Below are 21,496 nucleotides of genomic sequence, written 5' to 3'. Positions count from 1 at the left end.
AACTTTAAGGCTCTGGTTTTAGTCATTTTGATGATGAAAGCAATTACGTGAATGATGTAGGGTTCTTGTCCTTGAGTCCAGTCCTAGTTGGCTTCTCTGTTGTGGTGATTAAACACTGACCAAACTGAAGTGGGGGGAGGAGAGGGTTTGTTTGGTTTGCACTTCCATGTCACAGTCCATCATCAAAGGACACCAGAGCAGAAGCTCAGGGCAGGAATCTGGAGGCAGGAACTGAAGAAGCCATGGAGGAATGTTCACTCTCCAGCACTTGCCTGCTTTCTTATACAACCCAGACCCGCTTGCTCTGAGGCAGTGCCATCCACAGTGGGCTGGGCCCTCTACGTTAATAACCAGTCAAGAGAATGCATCACAGGCTTGCCTACATTCTGATGGAGGCATTTCCTCAGTTAGAATTCCCTCTTCCTCCGTGACTCTAGTTTGTGACAAATTGGCAAACACTAATCCCCACAAGTGGTGCAATGGGGTTCTAGAACTTTCCAGGTTTATAACAGCCTTAGTGGCTATGACTTTTTTTTTTACAGTGTTCTCAGATAAGGGGGGAAATGCTTGTTTTGTTTTTCTAAACAATTAAGTCCAAATAATCAGTATTTTTTAAGATGTCTGGCAGATATTACTGAGTATCCTCCCATTCCTCTGGGTTCACACTGGTTTCATGGGATACTTAGCTACACAGTTTGTTAACTACACATCTAAAGAAAAATTATCATTTTATGATATACAACCTGTGGCCTGAAGGTAGGAGTGTACCCCAGGATAGCTATGAATATAGTTTAACACAAAATCATGAACTTAATTCAAACATGGTAAGAATTTTTTTGAGACAGGTTCTCACAATGTAGACCAGGTTGACCTCAAACTCACAGAGATCTGCCTGCCTCTGCCCACCTCTACTAGCATTTAAAGTATACATTATACCTAACTGATGAGACTTTTTATGGCAATTTTTTTGCAACCCAATTATGTATTTCTTGAACATGAAATTTGCAAGTGACAGCAGAGCATCAAAATCACACAAAATAAACATGTGCGTGTTCTCACAACCTACAAGCCATGGGTTGGACAACACTGAATTTAATGTATGGTGTAAGACAATTTGCATCATTCAATGTGGTTCAGAGAAGCCAAAAATCTGATATACTTGATTTCAACCATCTTGTATCTCATTAGGAGATAGAACGTCCTCGCTTAATGTGTTCATATTTACAAATACAAGCCAAGGACCATAGAGGCCATGTGGCTGGCCCAAGGTCACACATTACTGAGTAATACTTTATTGCTTTGTCCCCTGCACTATACGTGTTCATTAAAAAGGCCTTTGTTGTATATCCAGTGATGGAGCATGCTGAAGTGATGTCAGTTGGGAGGCAATGAGAAGCCAGGAACCATACAAGCATCCTTATTCATCTGTGCTGGCTCCCCCTCTGTTATGCCACACAGATATTGGTACAGTCAGACATGTGCCCTGCCAGCACGGGAGCTTGTGGAATCGGGGAATACCAACTTCGGTTAGCCCACACCTGGAGCATTCTATCCCATAGCCCATCCGCCCCACAGTGACTGCAGCCTCAATAAAGGCATCTGTATTCAGCAGTCCTCACTATCTCTCCCTGATGTCCCCAGCTTCCAGAGAAATATCCTAACATGTCCATCTGTCCAGCCCATCCACAGTGTCACATCTATCTCCTCAGAGGCTTCACTGTGCCCTGCTGCTGAGCCAGTCTGAACAATCTCTCTCCCTCCAGGTTTCACTTTTAGGATTCAATTCTTCTTTCTTCTCTCCTCTAATCTTACTGGCAACATTCAAATCTCAGCAAGACATACCAACTTCAAGCAAACTAGAAGGCATTTTCTCCATTAGGGATCATGGTTGCTTTGAGGAAGAGTACTTCAATCGGGGTTGCTAAACAATGAAGACTGGGTGGTCCATGCCTGGTAAAAGAAGACCAGGGATGGTGTTTTCCTCTTTAGAAGTCTTTGGTCCACTTCTACAGTCTGCTTGTGGTCCTGGTCAGCATCTAAACATTTCTTAGTATATGATGAAGCTTCTTGGAAGTTCCTAAACCTTTGTTGGCATGCAAGTAGGTGGCATCTGAACCTACATTTCCAGCCTCTCACCTTTCCTGTACTCACACAGATCTGCTCATACCCTGCACATCTGTGCTCCTGTGGATTCTCCTAGACCCTCTCTTCCTGGGTGATGCCTGTTACTATGGCAAGTCATTGTCCTTATTACATTGTTTGCATATGAGGATGCCTATTGTTTCTCTCATCTTGAGCTCATTTCTTGTGAGACCCAACAAAATCATCAGATGCCCTAGAATGCCCATTCCAAAGGTCAGCTAGCTAGCTCAGAGATTGTCCATGTTCTGCTAGGTCCCACTCTACCAGCACTTGGTAGTGGCGAAGTTCATATAGCATGAATCTTTTGCATGTGGTCAGAGTAGTCCAGATGCTGCTCTAAAGCCTTGATCTTTCTGCACAGATACTTTATCAGAGGGCCAAAGGAGTTTTAAAAGGTGCTTCTTCTATCCATCTAGTCTGCTCACCACCTATCTATCTACCTACTCATCTGTCCATCAGTCCATTGACCCATCTACTTATCTATCTACCCATCCATCTATGTACCCATCCACCTGTCTACCCACCTATCTATCAATCAGTCCATTCACCCACCCTTTTTCCCACCCATCCATTCACCCACCCACCTATCCACCTACTCATCCAGGCATCCATACATGTATGCATCTATACATCTATCTACCTACCTATCTATCCATTAGTCCATTCGCCCACCCACATATCCATCAACCAATCCACCTACCCACCTACACCTACCCACCTCCATTCATCTATGGACCCACAAACCCATCCATTTATCTACCCATATGCACCCACCCACACACTCAGCAATCCACCCACCCCACCCATCCATACTAATTTTAGAAGAAGATTAGGAACATGGTGTCCTTGTAATGAAATGGGTAGGGAAACTTGGATTTGGAGATACTAAATTTTAGTAAGTTATATAAGTACTATCAAAGCAAGAAGTCAGATATTTAAAATTTTGTTGCTAATAGTACTAACATTTGTGCAGCAAATTTCTACTTTAAGAAGCATTTTACATCCTGTGATTTTACCAACCTTCACAACAGCTTATGAGTAGACAGTGTAAGACTCTTTTTTTATAGGTGAGGAAACTGAAGTCAAAGGAGTTAGGTGATTTTCTGAAGGCCTCTAGACACAGAGCAGCATTGGAGCCCATGATTCCTTGAAGAATGAGCTTTCTTGCTAGTGTCACTGATCCTCATTTTCAATATCATAGCTGACATCCAACTCAACCAGGCCATTATCGGCAATGACTAATCCTTCTTCCTATGAGCTAGAATCAGATTCCTCCAGGGTTAGGCTAGACCAGCTAACTAAATGTAATGGTGGTTTGAGCTGAGCCAAACAGCTCAAGATGTGTGGGGACATGGCTGTCCTCTGCTAACCTAACCTGACTAGCAAATATGTGCCACTGGTTAGTTTTTTAAAGAAGGAGGGAAGCCATTTGGTTTAATAAATGGCTTTTGGCACATCAGCTCTTTCAACCCCTTGAAAAGTCATGATAAGAAAAGGTTCCTAGGGTGAACAAGCTGGAAAATTAATAGGAAGAGAAAGTAAATCATTTGTTTATTCTCATGTTCTCTCTGCTTGGCCATGAGAAATATTTGCACTTTCCTTATGCTTCTGGTTCTTTGTCAAGTGTAATAAAGTCCATTGTGATTAGAGTCTTTTGGTAAAGGGCATTTTTATTTATTCTTTGGTAACTTCATATATGTATGCAATATATCTTATCATATCCATTCCCTGACACCCCTGTTCCCACAGAAGCCCCTCTTCTTCCCAACCAGTCCCCTCTGAGTTTCATGTGTGCTGTGTTCACATCCATGTTCATGGTCATGCCCTGCTGAGTTTCATTAGACTCACTTGCAGGCACATAGGTGGTTATTTCGTGGAGCATGGCAGCATACCCGGTGTTACACCACTGAAGAAAATGGCTCTGGGTTAGAGGTCTTGAATCAATCTTTGATTTCTAGTGAGAAAAAAATAAATCTCTACATTTTAATCTTCTTAGGCTTCTGTTTCTACCTACATCTCAATAGCATTTCTCCAGTGGAGAAAGTAAGGATTGTTTGGATGCACACAGCTAACCTTCCCATGTAGACAGCATTTTATTTCCCAGGGTCCTATGGAGGCATCCAAGAAGCAGAGGTTGCCCCCTGTGTTTCATTTACTCTCCCAGAAGATTTGGGATCTTTTTAGGAGATGCTGGCTGGGCCCACCACTGCAGAGTGCATTTTGTAAGCCATAGGTCACGTGTCTGGATGGGGTCTAGCCAGGCTCTAGTTGTTTGAATGGTCCCCTAGGCTGACCAGTATAAAAGAGAGACTCGAATGTCCTCATTGAAAAGCCAAGCCCTCATTGAAAGTGGAAACAGATATACAAAGAGAACTCTAAGGTTATGCACAGGCACTCTTGTTGATGGGACATTCTGTGCTTTCACAGCTCCAGTCTCTGGGCCTAAGTAGCATTCCCAGTCGGTGGAGCTGGGAGCCCAAACAGCCTGTATCTCCAAAACCCAACATTGTTGAAAATAAGGTCATCTGTTTCTCTTGGTGTTTGCCCAAGCATTTAGACTGAGATTATTTCCATTCACAAAATAGTGATTTATGAGAAGCTGAAGGAAATGTTGAAGGGAGGCAGGGCCCTCTGATCTGTTGTTTCATGGTGCCTTGGTCAAATTTTTGAACAATTTTCCATGACTAAACTGTGGTTGTTTTTTTTTTTTTTAATGGAATTGGTGAACATGGCAGTTGTGTGCATGCACATGCATGTGTCTGTCCATGTCGTGTGTGTGTGTGTGTGTGTGTGTGTGTGTGTATCTATCTGTGTGTGTGTCTATCTGTCTCTCTGTGTGTATATGTATGTATGTATGTGTGTCTGTGTATGTGGTGAATGTCTGTGTGTGTGTGTGTGTGTGTGTGTGTGTGTATCTGTGTCTGTGGTGAGTGTATCTGTGTCTGTGTATTTAGGTGTTTACTACATTCCAGTGATGCATAGTAGACTCTATGCTTAGACTGCTATTTCAGAATAGCCAGGCCTGAAATGACCCTTCTGGGGCCAGGCCATGCTAAGGCCTGGATGGGTGTTATGCCTGGGTTTACAGTGAACCTATAGCATCTCTTCCTATACTTATGGTGTTTGAAAGGCTGGGATGTGGGCGTGCCATGAAGGAAGTCAGAATGTAGGAGAATCCACACAGATCTGATACACACTCTAAGGGTCCTGACTCCTGACTTCTCCAAGAGAAAGCCACTGGAAGCTGGCAGTTAAGATGTTTATCCTTAGGAAGTAGACCTAATCTGGGATCAAAGATACAAGTGAAGAAGCTACTGTGTTCAGCCTCCAGCCCTACCCAAGGCCAAGGTGATAGCTCAGTCCTTCCAGCTCTCCTCATCTGTCTAGGCCAGTCTTGTCGGCCTTGGGTAGATTGTTCAGATTACAGGAGTAGGGAGTGAGCTATGAGGTGTTATCAGACTAACTGGGTAATATCTATGAAAGGGAATGTGTCTATGAATAGTTACAGTGAATCAGGGAGTCAGTGAATCTGGATTGGCTTTGGCAAGCTGGACATTTGATCTCTAGACCTCAGGTTGGATCCAATGTTTATTTGAAGTGAATTCAGTCTTAAAATGGTACCTGGGTTGTGGGTTTAATTTGATACGAAAGCCCTGGATAGCTCACTCCTAAGAATGCTCTTTGCAGGTGAACCTTGTGCTCCCTACCTCTTCGTGGGAGGCCCCGGGAGCAGAGAAAGTACCGTAGTTTCCACAAGGCAGTTCACACAAAAGATATCTCCAGACCAGGCCTGACTCTGCCCTTAGGCACATGATTAAACCGGCTCTGAGCCCAAAGCCACTGCGACGCTGCAGATGGTGCCTACCCTGCCTGTGTCTCAGGGATTCTGGAGATAGAGTAGAAACACTCTCCACTGGGCCTGACCATAGCTCCGTGCCAGCACTTGTGTGGGGGGCCATCTTTGCCCATGTCTACCATTAGTCTGACAGCTGTTTCCAGACAAACTTGCATCCTTCTGTGCTTTTAGTTTAAACACTGTCCGTGGCCCTGAGCTCACCATGTTTTCTTGGCCGTATCAGGTAGACACCCAGACTGAAGAGAATGACATGAACAAGAGGAGGCGGCAAGGCTTCAACAACCTGGAAGAGGTCTGTGTGCATGGCTTCAGCTGAATCAAAGGTCCATGTCCTGAGGACCAGTGGCTTGGGTGTGCTTGGCTATGTCACTAGCCCTTGTCCCGTTTGTTTGGTCTGGTTTGGTTTGGCTTGGCTTGTTTTTGTTTTTGTTTTGTTTTTTGTTTTCTCTCATGAGACACTGGGATCCAGGCTCAGTCTGATAGAAAAACAGCCAGTATTCTGATCCTCACCTAGCTTCTTCCTAGCTGTGTAACCTTGTAGGACGAACCCTCCCTAGGATGAGGGGTACATCTGTCAAATGTGCTGATGCATCCAAACTGCCTGAAACTTTTCAGGGCTTGTAAATTTATAAGATGACCTATATGAAATGGCTAATTAATATTGAATTTTCAATTACACTAAGTAGGAAAGAGACACCAGCAGGCCCTCTGCATTTTTTACTGCCATTTGGACTTGGAGTCTAAAGACAAAAGTTGGGTGCTCTCAAGCGCCACCATCTGGTGGAAGGAGAAAATTGTAGGAGACTGTGTGTAAAAGTCTAGAACTTGGCCTCTGAAAATGTGAGCATAGAGTGGGCGTGGATTCTACTCTAAAGAAATAATTTAAAGAGCCGTAAGATGTGCCTACGTGTGTACATTTTGGAGGCTAATTGTGTACCTTGTGTGCATGCAAAGGCAGAGATTGATCCCAAGCATCTTTCCTGTTTGCTTACCACCTTATTTTTGGGAGACAGGGTCTTACGACGAAGCGATGGCTTCTCCATTCGGCTTAGCTGGCCAGCCCATGAGCCCCAGGGATCCGCCTGCCTCTGCTTCCCAGTGCCATGGCTGTGGACATGGACCACTGCACCCAGCTTTCTATGTGGGTCTTGGGGGGACCTGAGTCTTCATGTTTGTAGCCATCTCCCCAGCCCTGTGCTACATTTGTCAAAGCCATCCTAATTCTGCAGTAGGAAGCGTGCCTATGTCAAAGAGGCGTGGGTACCCAGCCAGCTTTAGCTAGCCTGCTGGCTAATGTCAGAGCTGACTCTGTGTAAGCTACACGCATGCTTGATTCACAGCCACACAGAAGAGACAGTCCCCTTCTGTGTGGCCAAAGAGGCTTTATTGCTGTTTTGTAAAACATTATTCTTTGTGGCTCAGACTTGCTCCACCTCCCAGCAAGGAAGCTGTCAGTCAAGCGGGGAGCCCACCCTGACAGAGCAATGCCGCCCACTCTTTACCTCACTTTATGATAAAAAGAAATCCAGAGTCTTGTCACATCTTACGACGCGAACATGGTCACTATCCCCATCTGAAGTGTTCTCAGTGCTTTTGGGGGTGATCCCATCAAGAACTTCAGGGAGCAGAGAGCTCACTCCTCTTCCAGAGACTCAAGGGTAGTTCCCAGTGCCTACAAAAGATAGCTCTCACCTGCCTAAAACTGCAATTCCGGTATCCAGTGCCCTTTCCAGGCCTCCACAGCCATGTGCAAGTCTCTCTCTCTCTCTCTCTCTCTCTCTCTCTCTCTCTCTCTCACACACACACACACACACACACACACACACACACACACACATACACACACACACACACAAATGATTTAAAAAAAACAAAAAGAAAAGAAAAATGCAGGCCCTGGACTCAGTGAATCAAATCTGGTTTGGAAAAAGGTTATCGGTGCATCAGAGAGAGGAGGCCCACTGTGCTGGCTGCCTTGGATTCTGTGCAAACAGTGTTCGTTCAGTAAATGCCCTCCTCCCCTTGAGCCTGCATTCCTGTGCAAGCCACACTTCATATGCGAAATCGAGGAATGACTCTCCGTTTTGTGTCTGTCCAACACTTGACTGTGGGGGGCATACACACCCCCTTCCCCAAGGCTATTTCTCTTTGGGACCTTATTTCAAAAACAGTCAACTTCAGCTTGCGTCTTCCCGTGTGTCTCCTCTGGATGAATGCATCTTTGCCACCTCAGGGACACTGATCCTGGGGAGGGGGAGACTCACTGTCCCCTTGAGATGGCCGACCACCCTCATTTAGCACAGTACCCTTCTCTGTCTTCTGAGGTGTGGGGGGAAAAGATTCCTACGGAACAGGAAAAGACATTAGGAAATACTAGAAAACTTCAAATGGTATTAATTAGCAGATGGATGGGAAGGAACTCAGTTTTATAAACCATTGTAACAAGATCCTCATCCCTCCTCACAGTCTTGTTACCACTGTGAGTTCTCATAGGAGCACCCTTCACCCTGTGCCTGGGTCCACACAACCTCCAGTGCAGGCTAAACGTGAGAACGATCAGACCAACACAGATTAAGAATCTTTTTATAAAATAGTTGCCAAGTGCCCCTCAGAAGTGTGAGAGCCAAGGAAGATAGAGACATGCCAGAGATTGGAGGAGATGGAGACAAGATGACTAAATGTGTGGGAGCCTGGAGGGGAGCCTGGGACTGAAGATGGGTGGAAACGGAAAAGCTGACGCAATTCAAACAGAGCCCCCGGTCCAGAGTGCAGCGTCCAGCCAGAGTCCGCTCCCAGCCCTGATAACACTAGTCCTGAAGCTACATCAAAGACGACTGGACGAAGGGTGCTCAGGAGCAAGCCGTGCTTCTTTGTACCTTCTGTTTAAATCTAAAGCTGTTTCTGAATTGTTTTTAATTTAAGTTTGGAGTTGTGGGTGAACTTGGGAAAAGAAGTGCAGAGCAGTGAGAAAAATTGCCTAAAAGCTTGTGTTTATGATAGCCCAGCTGATCCTGTGCTTGTGATAGCCTGGCTGACCCCTCCCTCCCTTCCTCCCTGCCTCCTTCCCTCCTTCCCTCCCCCTCCCTCCACTTCTCAGCCAAATGATGCATTTTGGAAACTATTTTATGTAACACTTCTCTATAAGAACTGATTTTTTTTCCTCAATAACCTCTTGAAGTGGGACATTCCTCCCATTTTGTAGATGGGGCAAATTCAGAGACCTAAAGCACCAAGGTCTCAGGGCTGGGAGGGAAAGAGTCAGAATCCAAACTTTTAACTGCTGGATTCCCCAGCTGGTCATGCCCACTCTTCAGACACACACATTGTGCTGTGAGCATCGGTTCTAGGGCTCATCCCTGTTGCCTGGACTAGGAGCAGCCCTATGTGCCGACGATGCCTAGATTCCAATGTGCTGCTTTGATTTTTGCAGCTGCCTGCCTTCTCCAGCCGTAGCTTGGGCTCCAATCAAGAGTATGCTAAAGAAAGTGGCAATCAGAACAAAGTCAAGTACATGGCCAATCAGCTGCTAGCCAAGTTTGAGGAGAACACTCGGAACCCTTCAGCTCTGAAACAGGTAAAGCTATCACAGGGACGCTGGATCTACCCTCTGCTGGCAGAATCTTTCTGGTTAGAGATCAGCTAACGTTCACCTGGGTCTGACCAAAAACCACTACCAACAACAAAATAAATAATTAAAAAACAACAAACCCTTCAGCCTCCTGGTTACACAGTAACAGACTTCCCCAGGGGGCAGGTAGCAGTTCTTTTCTACTTTGAAGTCACACTGTCCTATTAGAACATTTAGTCCTCCATAGTAGACACCTCAACAAGTAAATGTGGTAGCATCCAGTAAAACCAATTTACTGGATTAGACCTGATTAGGTCTAGATTAGGCCCCTGGATTAGACCCATGAGACCACAGTTTACTGGTGCTCATCTTGCAGTAATTAAATCTATTTTTTATTTTGGTTTTGCACACAAACCATGATCTGTAGCCAATGTGAGATGGGGCAACTCAAATTGAGAGACTGTGTGGGAGAGCACTGCCCCAGTCCATGGTGAAGTGATGCCCCCCAACCAGAGGCTTTGACTTAGATAACAAGGACTTGACCAACCTCCTCAGTGTTCCCTGGTGTCTCTCCCCTCTCAGTGGCCCAGCAGGCCCTGACCGGATGCTGTGCCCGAGCAGGGCAGACTGCTGCTGTGCCTCAGACCACTGTGTTCTCGCTGACTCACTCAGTTGAAGTCTGCTCATAGCTTGGTTACTCTCTTCACTTGTCTTAGATACACGTTGTTGTATTATGATATTGTCATTATTACAAAACTCTGGGGTCAGATTCCCTTTGTGTATGGAGGACACCAATCCCATGGCAGAAACTGGCTCATTTTGTGGGGGACAGTCTCTTCACTGGTTAACTTTAGAGGCAAACAGGAATGACTCCACACCTCGTCCCCCAGGAAGTGGCTTTGTTACAAAAGGGCAATTTTCTTGAGTCCTGTCTTCATCTAAGCACAGTTTCAAGGTCACTTCTGGGGACCTACCTTCCTATAAGCCGAGTGTTAGGGAGGGCTCTGTCCATCTGGCCTGGACGTCGCTGTCCTGGAGTGGGTGAGAAGCTCTCTGTTTCTGGGAGGACTGCACTGACACCCTAGCTCGGGGTAGGTTGGCAGTGATGGCCCAGAGCCCTGTGTTTGAGCCAAGAGCAAGGCCTGTGGGATTCGCACGTCGTCCTAGAGCAGGGGACTACAGGACTTGTCCATCCACATGCTGGCAGAGCCAGGGATCCAGTTTCCCAGCTGGGCCAGGCTTGCAGGAACCTAGCCAGCCCCGCCTCTGCTCTTCACACTGCATCTCCTCCTCCCTGCTTCTCCCGTCCTCCTGCCTGGGTCTCACTTGCCTTCTCTTTCCTGTCTCCTGGGGCTGCCTCTGTGGACCTGCCTTTCTACTCTCAGGACTGCCGCCGAGTCACAGGCCTCAGCAAGCCTGTCCTGTGCTCTGCCTCTCGCCCTCCTGGCACCTCTCGCTGCCCCAAGCTGGAGGAGTCCACTCCTGGCCTTCCACCTCCTCTGAAAAGGCAGGTAGGGCTCTTTCCAGTGGATACCATTTTGTTAAAGCCAAAGGGAGGGGACTTTGAGCCAAGGGGTGGGATCCGTGGCTCCCTCTAGCCCCCAAATATGGCTGACTGTGAAATCCCTGTACTATCCTTATGGATAAGATCACTATCTTTATGGATAAGAACAACCACCTATGTCCAACTGAAGTATATGCCACTGGTCCTTCAGACCATCACAGGAGTCACCCAGCCATCTATACTCTCTTGATGCCGTTGCTTCAGGGAGAGAGTAAGCAATTCATGTGGAACTTGGGAGAATTCCCATGTCACACTTTAGTACAGACAACTAGTGAATAAGCTGGTTTCCAAGTTACTGAAAAAGTCATAGTAGAATGGGATCAGGGGGGCTTGTGGTTAGACCCACTGCAGAGCTGAGGCTGAGGCCTGGGGAAAGCCTTTCCAGATGTCTGAGTAGCCAGAGCCTGCGTGGAGAGACCGTAGCTTATCCCACCTCTGGCTTTGGAATCAGGATGAGTACCCACAGAGTACAGGATGAGTACCCACAAGTCCCAGGGCCATCTGGTCAGCACTGGGTATTGTGTGTTGCTCTCCTAGCAGAGGAGGGAGTGCAGTCAGTAGGCCTAATGCAGCAACAGTGTGTCTGTGTGCTTACCAGTCCTTTGAGGGTAAGGAATACTCGTGCATAATCAGACCAATCACAGTCTCTAAAGTGATAGGGCCAGACCATTCTTAAGGCATCCTAGGCAGTCCCAGAATATGGATACTCATGGGAACTGGAGTTATAGAGGTTTGTCTGGGGGCCTCTTAGGCCCAGGACTGAGGACTGTTGATTGGGTGTTGGGGATACCAATACAAGTACAGAAGTTTCTCCTCCACCCAAGCTAGCCTACTCTGTGACCTTTCTCAAGGTGGCACCTGCTGCTGTGCCCTCTGTCTCTGGTCCTCATGGGTTCCTTATGGAGGTGGGGCCTATAAAGGAAAGGAAGCTGACTTCCCCCTCTCTCTCAGTTCTCCTCCACGGTGGCCACAGGACAGGTGCTCAGAGAACTCAATCAAGTACCTGGTAGTGGCGAGGGCCCCAGCAGACCCTGGAGAGCCAGGGCTAAGTCAGACCTGCAACTGGGTGGGGCTGAAAATCTCGCCACCCTGCCTCCTACCTGCCAAGGGGCACTGGCCCTGTCCGGGGTGCTTCGGCGCCTACAGCAAGTAGAAGAAAAGGTTCTTCAGGTGACCATCCTCTCTGCCTGCCTGTGCCCATATCCCATCCCACCTGCTCCTCATCTGGGTCCCTTCCCCTCTGGTTCCCTTCCTGCCTTCTGTCTCCTGTGTGTGAGGAGACAAGCCTTCTCGCTCCTTCCCCTCTCCCTGGGTGGCAACCCTCCTGGCCTCTGTCTCTATCCTTCTCCTTTCTCGCCTTGACTGCAGAAGAGGGCCCAGAACTTGGCCAACAGGGAATTTCACACAAAGAACATTAAAGAGAAGGCAGCTCACCTGGCCTCCATGTTTGGACACGGGGATTTACCACAGGTAAACCAGGGGCTTTCCGAGTCTTTAGGAACCAGGGCTGGGTGTGTAGCCAGGGCAGCCGTGGACCAGCCCCGGAAGCTTTTCTATAGTACAAGAAGAAATTCAGTTTCTAAGCCATTGATAAATTTGAGCTTGTATCTAAGAGACCCAAATGCATAGTTTTAGATAGTAGACACATTATGACAAAAGAAATGGAGACAGGAAAATAAACTCAAGTCAAAAGCATGCCCCATTAAGATCCGAGTAGGTCTGAGTGTGGTGACACATGCCTTTAATCCCAGGACTCAGGAGAGTCAGGTGGGTCCCTGTGAGCTTACGGCCAGCCTGGTCTTTACAGTGAGGTCCAGGTCAGCCAGAGAGCTACACAGTGAAACCTTGAGTCAAAACAAAGTAACATTAAATCAAAGAGAATAACCCTCGCCAAGGGTATCCGATCTTTTGACTTTGGGATATGATGCTGTCACGCAAAGATGTGCTTGGTCACATTTGTAGTTATCCTGGGATACATGTGGCATGCGGATCCATGTGTGCTTAGGTAATTCTTAAGTAGACTTTGAGCTTCCTGAGAATCACCGCAAGGAGGAACTGCTGGGCTCTTGGTGCCTTTAAGGTGCCTTTAAGCGAGACAAATGCTTGTGCTCTTACACCCATCCGTCCCAATCAGAGAGGTACTGAGTGATGATTGGACACTATGTCTCAACTCAGCTCTCAAAGCAATACTAAGCTAATGCCAGAAAGTTTGCCTTAGCCTTTGCAACTACAGCTTCCTCCAGACTGCCTACTGATTTAGAAACCGGTAGAAAAAGAAGGTGTTTGCACAGCAGGGACCGAAAGAGTAGCAGTGAACCCTGGAGGTGGAAGTGGGAGTCTACTTGCGAAATCCTCCTCCTTCAGCAAGCTGTCTCTAGAACACATCTCCACCAGCTTCACCCAGCCTCCTCTTGTGTCTCCAGCTGTCGCTGGAGTCATGCATAGAGGGATGCTCTGCCCTGAGTTCTTTGCCAGGGTCCTAGCAGCCTCCAGGAGGCCAGCAAGTATGTGCCTACTGCTGCAGAAGCCTCAGCTGTGGCAGTGTGCCCCGGCTGGCTCAGGCTTGTCCCCGCCTAAGCCTTCAGCTGCTCCTCCGTACCAAACTGTATGAGGGTTTCTCATGAGCACTGTAGTCTGGGGCAGCTCTAGGCCAGAGCAGAATGGCTCTCCTTGGGGGTTCTTCAGGGAGCTGGAACTGAAGCAGAATGTAGGCCAGCCAGGAGCCACATAATCCCGCTTGGCTCCCAAGATGCACTTCTGTGTCCTCCTGAGACATGGGCCTCAGTGTCTGCTCCTCCACGGGTATGTCAGAGGCGCAGCTGCTGCACCTGCTGTAGCTATAATCCTGTCTTTATTCTGTCTCCATTCCATTCAGGATAAACTCCTATCTAAACGCCCGCCTCACGCTCATCCTTCATCTCCTCCCTCTTGCCTTCCGTCTCCTCATCCAGCTGCTGCTTCCTCTCCACCCGCTGCCGACTCTGTTTCTCCTGCCAGAAAGGTAGTCACCCTGGATCATCGCCTCCCCCACCACTGCATGTTCTGAGTTGTTCTCGGGCTCCATCTGGCCAACACAGCCAAACATCTGGAGCTAGGCTTGGCTGGGATGGAAGTTTGTTAGATAGTGTACAAAAGCCCTAAATTTTGGGTTTTGTGTTAGCGCATACATGTAGCAGAACAGCTCCAGCCCGTACTGTGAGCGTGGCTCTCACACATAAAACATTCATCAGGGACCCAGATGCCTGGCCCCACCCAGGCACTGAGAAATTAAAATAGAAGCTTTGGATCCCTTGCTGTCATCTGAACAGAGCCAACACACACACACACACACACACATACACACACACACACACACACATCATAAGAATAATCACGTTTAATGTGTGGAGTTGCTGATATGTGGCATACCTGACCTAAGCAAATGACAATTTGACACAGCACTATTAAGCTTAATACAGTACTATTCATGAACTTTGTATGATGTCTATTGGGCAAGATTATAAGAACAGAAAGAAGCCTGGGGACAGTTGAGAGGCAATGACAGGGCCTGTGTGGATGATTCCACAGGAATGGTTTTCTAGACAGAGGTGTGGGGCTAGGTGTGTTAGGAAGTGTTCAGTGTGTGTAAAGGCAAGCAGACATGGTCGACATGAAATGAGAGGGTAGAATGTCTGATGTCACCAGCTTTGGGGTGACAATGTATGAGGATGTGCAGAGGGTATCACACGACACTGTCAGCATGTGATCGGGTTTCATCCTCTGACTAGGCTACAGTGGGCTCCTTAAAGATCCTCCCTTGTTCTCAAAGCATGATCTGGGTAACAGTACAGAAGCTAGCTAGCTCTGAGGGAGAGAGGTGGGGAGCTAGCTGGGACTCCGTGGAGAGTGAACTGTTCTGTGATCAAGAGTTAGTTTGGATCTGGGGCATGTGTTTAACCTCCAGGATGAGCCAAACTCTTCCACTGAACTCACAGGCTGTTGTCCGCCTGTCTCCTGCAGAGGTCAGCATGCAGGGCCGAATGCTCCTGTCTGAAGGTCCCTGACTCCTGCTTTGCCTCTGTGTTGTTGGACTGGTGTATTTCCAGCTTCGCACTGTTCTCTTAGCAAAAACCTCCAAGTTGCCCCTCATTTATAACTGGGAGTTCTGTTACCATTGACACCCTGAACATCTGTAGGGAGATATGCATAGAAAGAATTTCTAAAGAAAGATGAAAATATATTACCTGGCCCCCTCCAGGTTCCCCCCATTGGCATATAGCTCCCCCAAAGACAAGGAGGGGGCTGACACAGACACTCCTGATTCCCAGTGTTACTGAAAAACAGTCACAGTCACGATATAAACACAGCTGCATCCTGGGCAGCGGCAGCTGTTTGCCTTTAAGCCCCCTGGCCTATCAGGGCCTCTGCTCTCCCCACTCCCAGAGTAAAGGGGACCCTGGCTCACAGCGTGATGAACTATGGGAGTGGAGTCAGGCATTTTTGCCAGCAGCCATCAGAAAGGTCTCAGGATAGACTTTCTCTCAAGGGAGCTACTTCCTGCCACGGGAAACCTCACCTCCACTGTTGGTCTTGATGGAATGATGGGGGTGAGGAGGGAAGGCATTGGCCACAGGCCAGGCAGTGGCTCCAGTGGTCAGCCAGAGCCACCTTGAGTCTCACTGCCTAGCCCCTCTTCTGATTCCTGGGCCCTTCGAAGCTGATCTTGACAAAGCCCTCTCTCTGTGTCTCTGATTTTCTTCTACTCTCAAAGGTTCTCTCTCTCTCCTAAGTGATAGCAGGAGATAGAACCTAGGTCTGACAGACCCTTGTCAATAGCAAGTTTATCCCTGTCACACCATCATAGAGCCCCTTACAAGGCCTTTCTCACCAGGCTCTTGGGCAGTTTTTAGCCAAGGTCTCTCACTAAGTTACTGAGTGAACCTTCATTCAATCAACAAGTATTTATTAAACTCCGGTTAGATACTTCAGACTCTTGGCATATGTGTCAATGAATCAGAGTTAAGTCCCTATACTAAGGAGGCTGTGCTATAGTCAGAGGAAAAAACAATATTAATATGGTATATAAATAAGTCATATATGTCACAAGGTAAGATGATAATTGCTGTGGAAGATTTGCAGCACTAGCAGGAGCCTAGAGTGCTGGAGACAAGGAACGATATTAAGTAGAATGAGCAAGAAGAGCTGTCCTATGTCTGTGAGAACTGAGCAGAGGCAGAAGTAGATACAAAGAGAAAGGTTTAAGGGGAATCCTTGGGTCCATGGTTCTCAATCACAGTCCAGTGATCTCTCTGAACCAGATGGATAGAGCCCTGTCAGAGATACCAGCCTACAACCTGTATCCATGAGAGGCCCCATCCTGGGCATGGAGAGACTAAATGAGATTGGCTTTGAGATGGCCCTGCCTCTAGAGCTTGTCCCTTGTTTCTGTGGGCTTGATTCTCTGCCTTTCCATCTCCCAGGCCAACCCCAGCCATCCATCCTGAGATAGATGTGTAATTGGAATTCTGTCTGTTTGTTTGTTTGTGTTTTTTGGTTTTTTGTTTGTTTTGTTTTGTTTGAGACAGGGTTTCTCTATGTAGCCTTGGTTGTTCTGTAATTCAGTCTGTAGACTATGCTGGCCTTGAACTCAGAGATCTGCCTACCTCTGCCTCTTAAGTGCTGGGATTAAAGGTGTGTGCCACCACTGCCCATAACCGGGACATTTTAACAGTTTCTAGATTGCTAATCACAGGCCAATGTACATTTCAAATGTGGCTAGAGATAATCTTGAGAGCTCTTAAAAGGAGCTACCCTGGCATGGTAGGCAAGTGACCGAATCTCTCTGTGCTTCAGTTTCCACCAGTGCCCACACTCCTGGGGTTCTTCTCACTGTGATCCACAGTAGGCATCTGAGGATGGCGTTGTGAGAGTCCAGTTGCAAGCCTCTTGGATAGGATCTTGCTGCCCCCACCCAACCTTTCCCTCCTTCCAAGTTCCCCATCCTAAGTTCAAAACCAGGCTTTGCATATGCAATGTCTACCATCACCCTAGCCTCTTCTGAAGAAAGACTTGGCTACCCTTTACATCAGATGCTGACTTGTCGATAGACTCATTTCATCCTGATGGCATCTCTCCCAAGAAGAAAACCTGGAGCCTGATGCTTCTCCCCATCAGATGAGGAAGTGCTCTGACTGCCCAGTGTGAGGCTGCTTCAATTCACAGAACATGAAGGAAGAAAAATACCTGGAAATTATGCTTCCCTACCTACCAGGCAGCATGCTCTGATCCTACTTTGGAGTTGTACCCCAACCCTGAGAGTCCAGGATGGGTCAACTTTTTCAGGGGAGCAGGTTTGGTCAAACTTACCCTGAGGATCACACATCGCCCACAGAGATGCAGATATGAGTCACCATCTCCTAGGGATGTGGTCAGAGCTCTGCCTTCAGTTTTCACCTGGCACCTTCTCAAATGATGCCTTTTTGAAGTTTGGATGGGTTCTGTGGACTTTTATTTGAATAATCACAGAGTCTTGAGGCCTTCTTTCGTACCATCCTGTGTCAAAACCTTTGACTGTGGCTTCCACACCTTGTCTTATGACCAGTGTCATGTTCTCCTCTGTCTCATCAAATCCCTATCACCCATTCATTTTTTTTCTTTGAAAGGGGGAACCAGTTGATTTGATCCACAGTTTGGCTGCTAGCATTTGCCAGAATTCTTACAAGACCAAGATGGTGGGGAATGATTTGACAGTTGGGCCGAGGATTGCTCCACTGTGGCTTAGTCAGCTGACAGGACCAGAAGAGCAATGAGCCACCCCCAACCCCCAAAAACAAGCTTCCTCTACCCTTCTGGGTATTTGTGTTAAGACCAGATTTACAGAATTCACTCTGGGATTTTTGTATTAAAAAGAGATGCCATCAGTGCACATACTTTGGCTGTGGAATCTGTCTTGTGTTATCCGGTGCTAGTACAGGTCTCAAGGCCCTCTCCTCCATGCTTAGCATCTTCCCTTTGTCCCAGGGAGGGGGATTACATAGCACCATGGGGGCTCCTGATATGTACCAGTCTAGGGGGATTTAAATATGCCAGTGCTGGTGTGTGTGAGGGAAGTAAGATGTTATTAAGTAGGAGAATCTGAGCTTAGAATCAGACTTGACTTTAAAGGCTCACTGTGTAGCCTTGGACAAAGTAACAAGCCTCTCTTAGTCTATAAGAAAAATGTCTGAAGTAAATTGAGCAAATGTTCCCTTTCCCCATAGAAGAGACATCTAGGAGGAAGCTCATGTACCTAAAAATGTGTATCTCTAAAATAGCAATCATTTTAAGGGCTTCCATTTTCTACCCTAGCCACTTAAGAACAAATGCCATCCTGGGTAATTTAGAGTCCAAAGGGCTTCAAGACTCACCTGCATGAGTGCTAGATACATATGACCAACTTTGCATCCTATCACCAGAGCTAATAAGGGTCAGATGAAGACTTCCCCTAGCAGCTCGAAGCCCTCAAGCCTCACCTCAGCTCTGAGCATGTCATTTTCAATATCCTCAAAAAAGGAAGTGTTGGTGGCTCGCCCTTTCCTTGCCTTGGGCAGAAAGACAAGGAACCAAGTCCAATAGCTCTGTGGTTTTCATTCCTAGGAGCTCCTCAGTGGGGGTTTCCTTTACCCCCAAGACCCAAGAGGCTATTCAGGTTTGCTGATTGACCCTCCCCCTTCTCCCATGCCCTCTGCTCAAAATCCCTGGAAGCCTGATTCTTGTTCCCTGACTGCCTTGTGTGGGCTTGCTTGGTGCTCAGAACATGCTAGCTGGACATAGATGGCTCATCTGCTGAGAAGCACAGTCTGGGCACTTGCTGTGTGATCTGAGTTCTGGGCCCAAGGTGGGGAAGTCCCTCTGTTTTGCCACGAAGGGTCCTGCATCCTCCTCCATGGAGAACATCACATCTGCTGTGGCAGAGGTAGAGAGATGGCCAGGACAGGACAACTGACATCAGATACAGACTTGGACTAACTTGGTCCAGTGTGAGACAGACTCACATCTGGATAGAGACCTGAGCTGGAGGGGGTGGGGGGTCACAGAACTGTATGAAGACTGTCTCTTGCTGGAAGGCCAGTCACTCCTACAGCCTCTAACATCAATGCTTGTGACACTATCTGTGTTGCCATATTTGAATTAGGAGTGTCTGGTCCTGACTAGCTTTCAAGAGCCCTCTCATCCCTAGAGGCAAGTCTCCATCTCTTGAGTTCCTTGCAACCTCTGTAAGTCCCTTTTATGCCTCAGTGATCTGGGATGATTCCCAGCAGATGGGATGGACAGACAGGAGGGGAGACCTACTGCCTACTTACTTAGCTCCTAATGAAAAGCCTGGGTGTGGTCCTCATTTTGGACATTACTTTCTCCCAAATCCCCACCCAGCTGCCGGGTGACTTGCACAGCTGATTAGAACAACCCGAACAGGCTGTGACCATCACAGTATGTTTGGGGGACACTCCCAGAACCCTCAAAGTCCTCTTCAAGCTTCAGTGATTTTTCCCTAAGACAGGCTTGCTTAGAAGTTCAGTGGCATAAAGTGCTTATTAGCTAAGTAGTTAATGAGGTCTCATTAGAGACTTGGTTTCTAGACTCAGACGAGACAGGCTGAATCTCGGCTCCATCAGTGGCAGGTACAGCCTGTGGGTGTAGTAGCACCCCTTGCCTCCTTTCTGGGAGACTGATATGGAGCCAGTTCACACCATAGGAGGCTGGGAGGGCAGTACCCAGGAGGAAAGTTAGCCTCCCTGTCCTCTTTATTTTCCAAGCAAGCCTTGTGTTTTGCCTGTCTATCTTGGGGTGCAGAGTCAGGGGTCCTACCAGAGGATGGAACATCAAACAATGGCTTATCATCTGGAGCCAACACACCTGAACCTTCCTGGAAGAAGCAGCGAGATGTCTTGGTTTGTGCAGGTTTCTAAAAGTAGGAAGAGAGTGTGTCAAGGCAGAATTCTTATTTTTCCCAGGCTTGACCTGTGGGCAGGGATGGGGTAGGGCAGGGGGTGGGGCTGCCTGGCCTGGCAGCTGCTGCTTGCAGGTCAAGTCATGGGGGCTTTGTACAGGCTCCTTGAAGGCTCCAAGCTACACTAGAAATATCAGAACCCCTGCCCGCCAGTAGCTTGAAGCCATGTTCCTTATAGTCCCTCCTCATATTGAGTGACTATCCCAAACTTCTCTCAATGGTACAGCATCTAGAATGACCAAAGGTGTGAGGCTCTTTGTAGTCTTCTCTTCTTCCTTTCTGTCCATCCATGATCTCTGCTTTGCCAGGGATCTGAGTTAGCGTCAGATGCTGGGGGTATGGAAGCTCTGCTCCAGGAGCTGGGCGTCCATGCTTAGCTGTAGTTTCCTGGACCTCCTGCTTGGTTCTCAAGTCTAGTAACAACCAGTTAGACATGGCTTCCAAGAGCAGGCTTGGGCATGGATGGAAGGCGTTCTTTTATCACATAAGACTCATTACCTGAGGCGAGCTTTACCAGAATCCTGGCAGTCTAAATGTCTACTACTTCTGGCCATTCCTCTCAGAGGTTGAATGTGGAAGGCAGCAAAGGTTTGAAGAGCCTGGGGCTCACAAACTACTTCTGGTCTCTTAGTCTATGCATTCTTCACCCCTAGACAGAGCCTTCCTCATGTGGTCTGTCAGAGCTGCTTGAGAAGTGTGGTTGGCTGGGCCTAGATGTGGGATTATTCCATCCCCTATGTGAGCTGTTCAACGATGCTGGTCTGTAGCCATCCCTCCAAGAGAGCTGTCTTCCTGGATGCTGCATTGACTGCTGAGCAGATTATGGGGCAGGGCTAAGATCCAGCTCCACTCAAGACTGGTTCTAAGGTGTGGCACAAAGTCACGAGCTTCCAGACTTGGTTTATTCATTAGGAAAATGTAGATTGTTGCATCTTGGGGGTGGGGGAACATTAACCACAAACACCGCCCTCCAACCCCTGGCTATAATTCTATTGTCTATGGTTATGGTTTTATTGTTGGTTTTGTTTTGCTGGTTAGTTTGGTTTTGGTTTTCTGAGCTGGGGGCAGGACCTCAATGCTATAATCCAGGCTGATCTAGATCATACTATATCACTCAGGCTGGCCTCAAATTCACAGCAATTCTCCTGCCTCGGCTTCCTGAGTTTTGGGAGACCAGGCATGAGTCACTGTGCCCAGGCTCTGTCTCTGTGCTTTGACAACCCTGTATAACTCAGAGAAGGAGAAATAGGCATTTTATTCCTTTTGCTCCCACCAGCCTTTGGCTTCTTTCCTTCTGTCCATTTCCATAACTCTGGCATCTACTCCTGGTGGTCTGGTTTACCTCTGGAGAATCTGGGGTTCCACTTTCCTATGGGCAATAACCCTTTACTACCTTGC

General features: G+C 47.6%; 1 protein-coding gene across 1 annotated transcript in view; it reads left to right on the top strand.

Annotated features, from left to right (window-relative positions):
• The window catches only part of Mical2 (microtubule associated monooxygenase, calponin and LIM domain containing 2), a 189,494-nt gene that overhangs the window by 102,533 nt on the left and 65,465 nt on the right, over nucleotides 1-21,496 (top strand). Inside the window, exons 16-21 of the mRNA XM_052201087.1 lie at nucleotides 6,222-6,290; nucleotides 9,429-9,572; nucleotides 10,952-11,077; nucleotides 12,082-12,300; nucleotides 12,499-12,600; nucleotides 14,006-14,131. Coding sequence (XP_052057047.1) covers nucleotides 6,222-6,290; nucleotides 9,429-9,572; nucleotides 10,952-11,077; nucleotides 12,082-12,300; nucleotides 12,499-12,600; nucleotides 14,006-14,131 — 786 coding nt within the window. The remainder of the gene's footprint in view (nucleotides 1-6,221; nucleotides 6,291-9,428; nucleotides 9,573-10,951; nucleotides 11,078-12,081; nucleotides 12,301-12,498; nucleotides 12,601-14,005; nucleotides 14,132-21,496) is intronic.

This window comes from Apodemus sylvaticus, chromosome 1 (genome assembly GCF_947179515.1).
Source record: "Apodemus sylvaticus chromosome 1, mApoSyl1.1, whole genome shotgun sequence".
Lineage (NCBI taxonomy): Eukaryota > Metazoa > Chordata > Mammalia > Rodentia > Muridae > Apodemus > Apodemus sylvaticus.
Note: the sequence above shows the minus strand (reverse complement) of the source record. Positions and strands in the feature narration are given on the sequence as shown.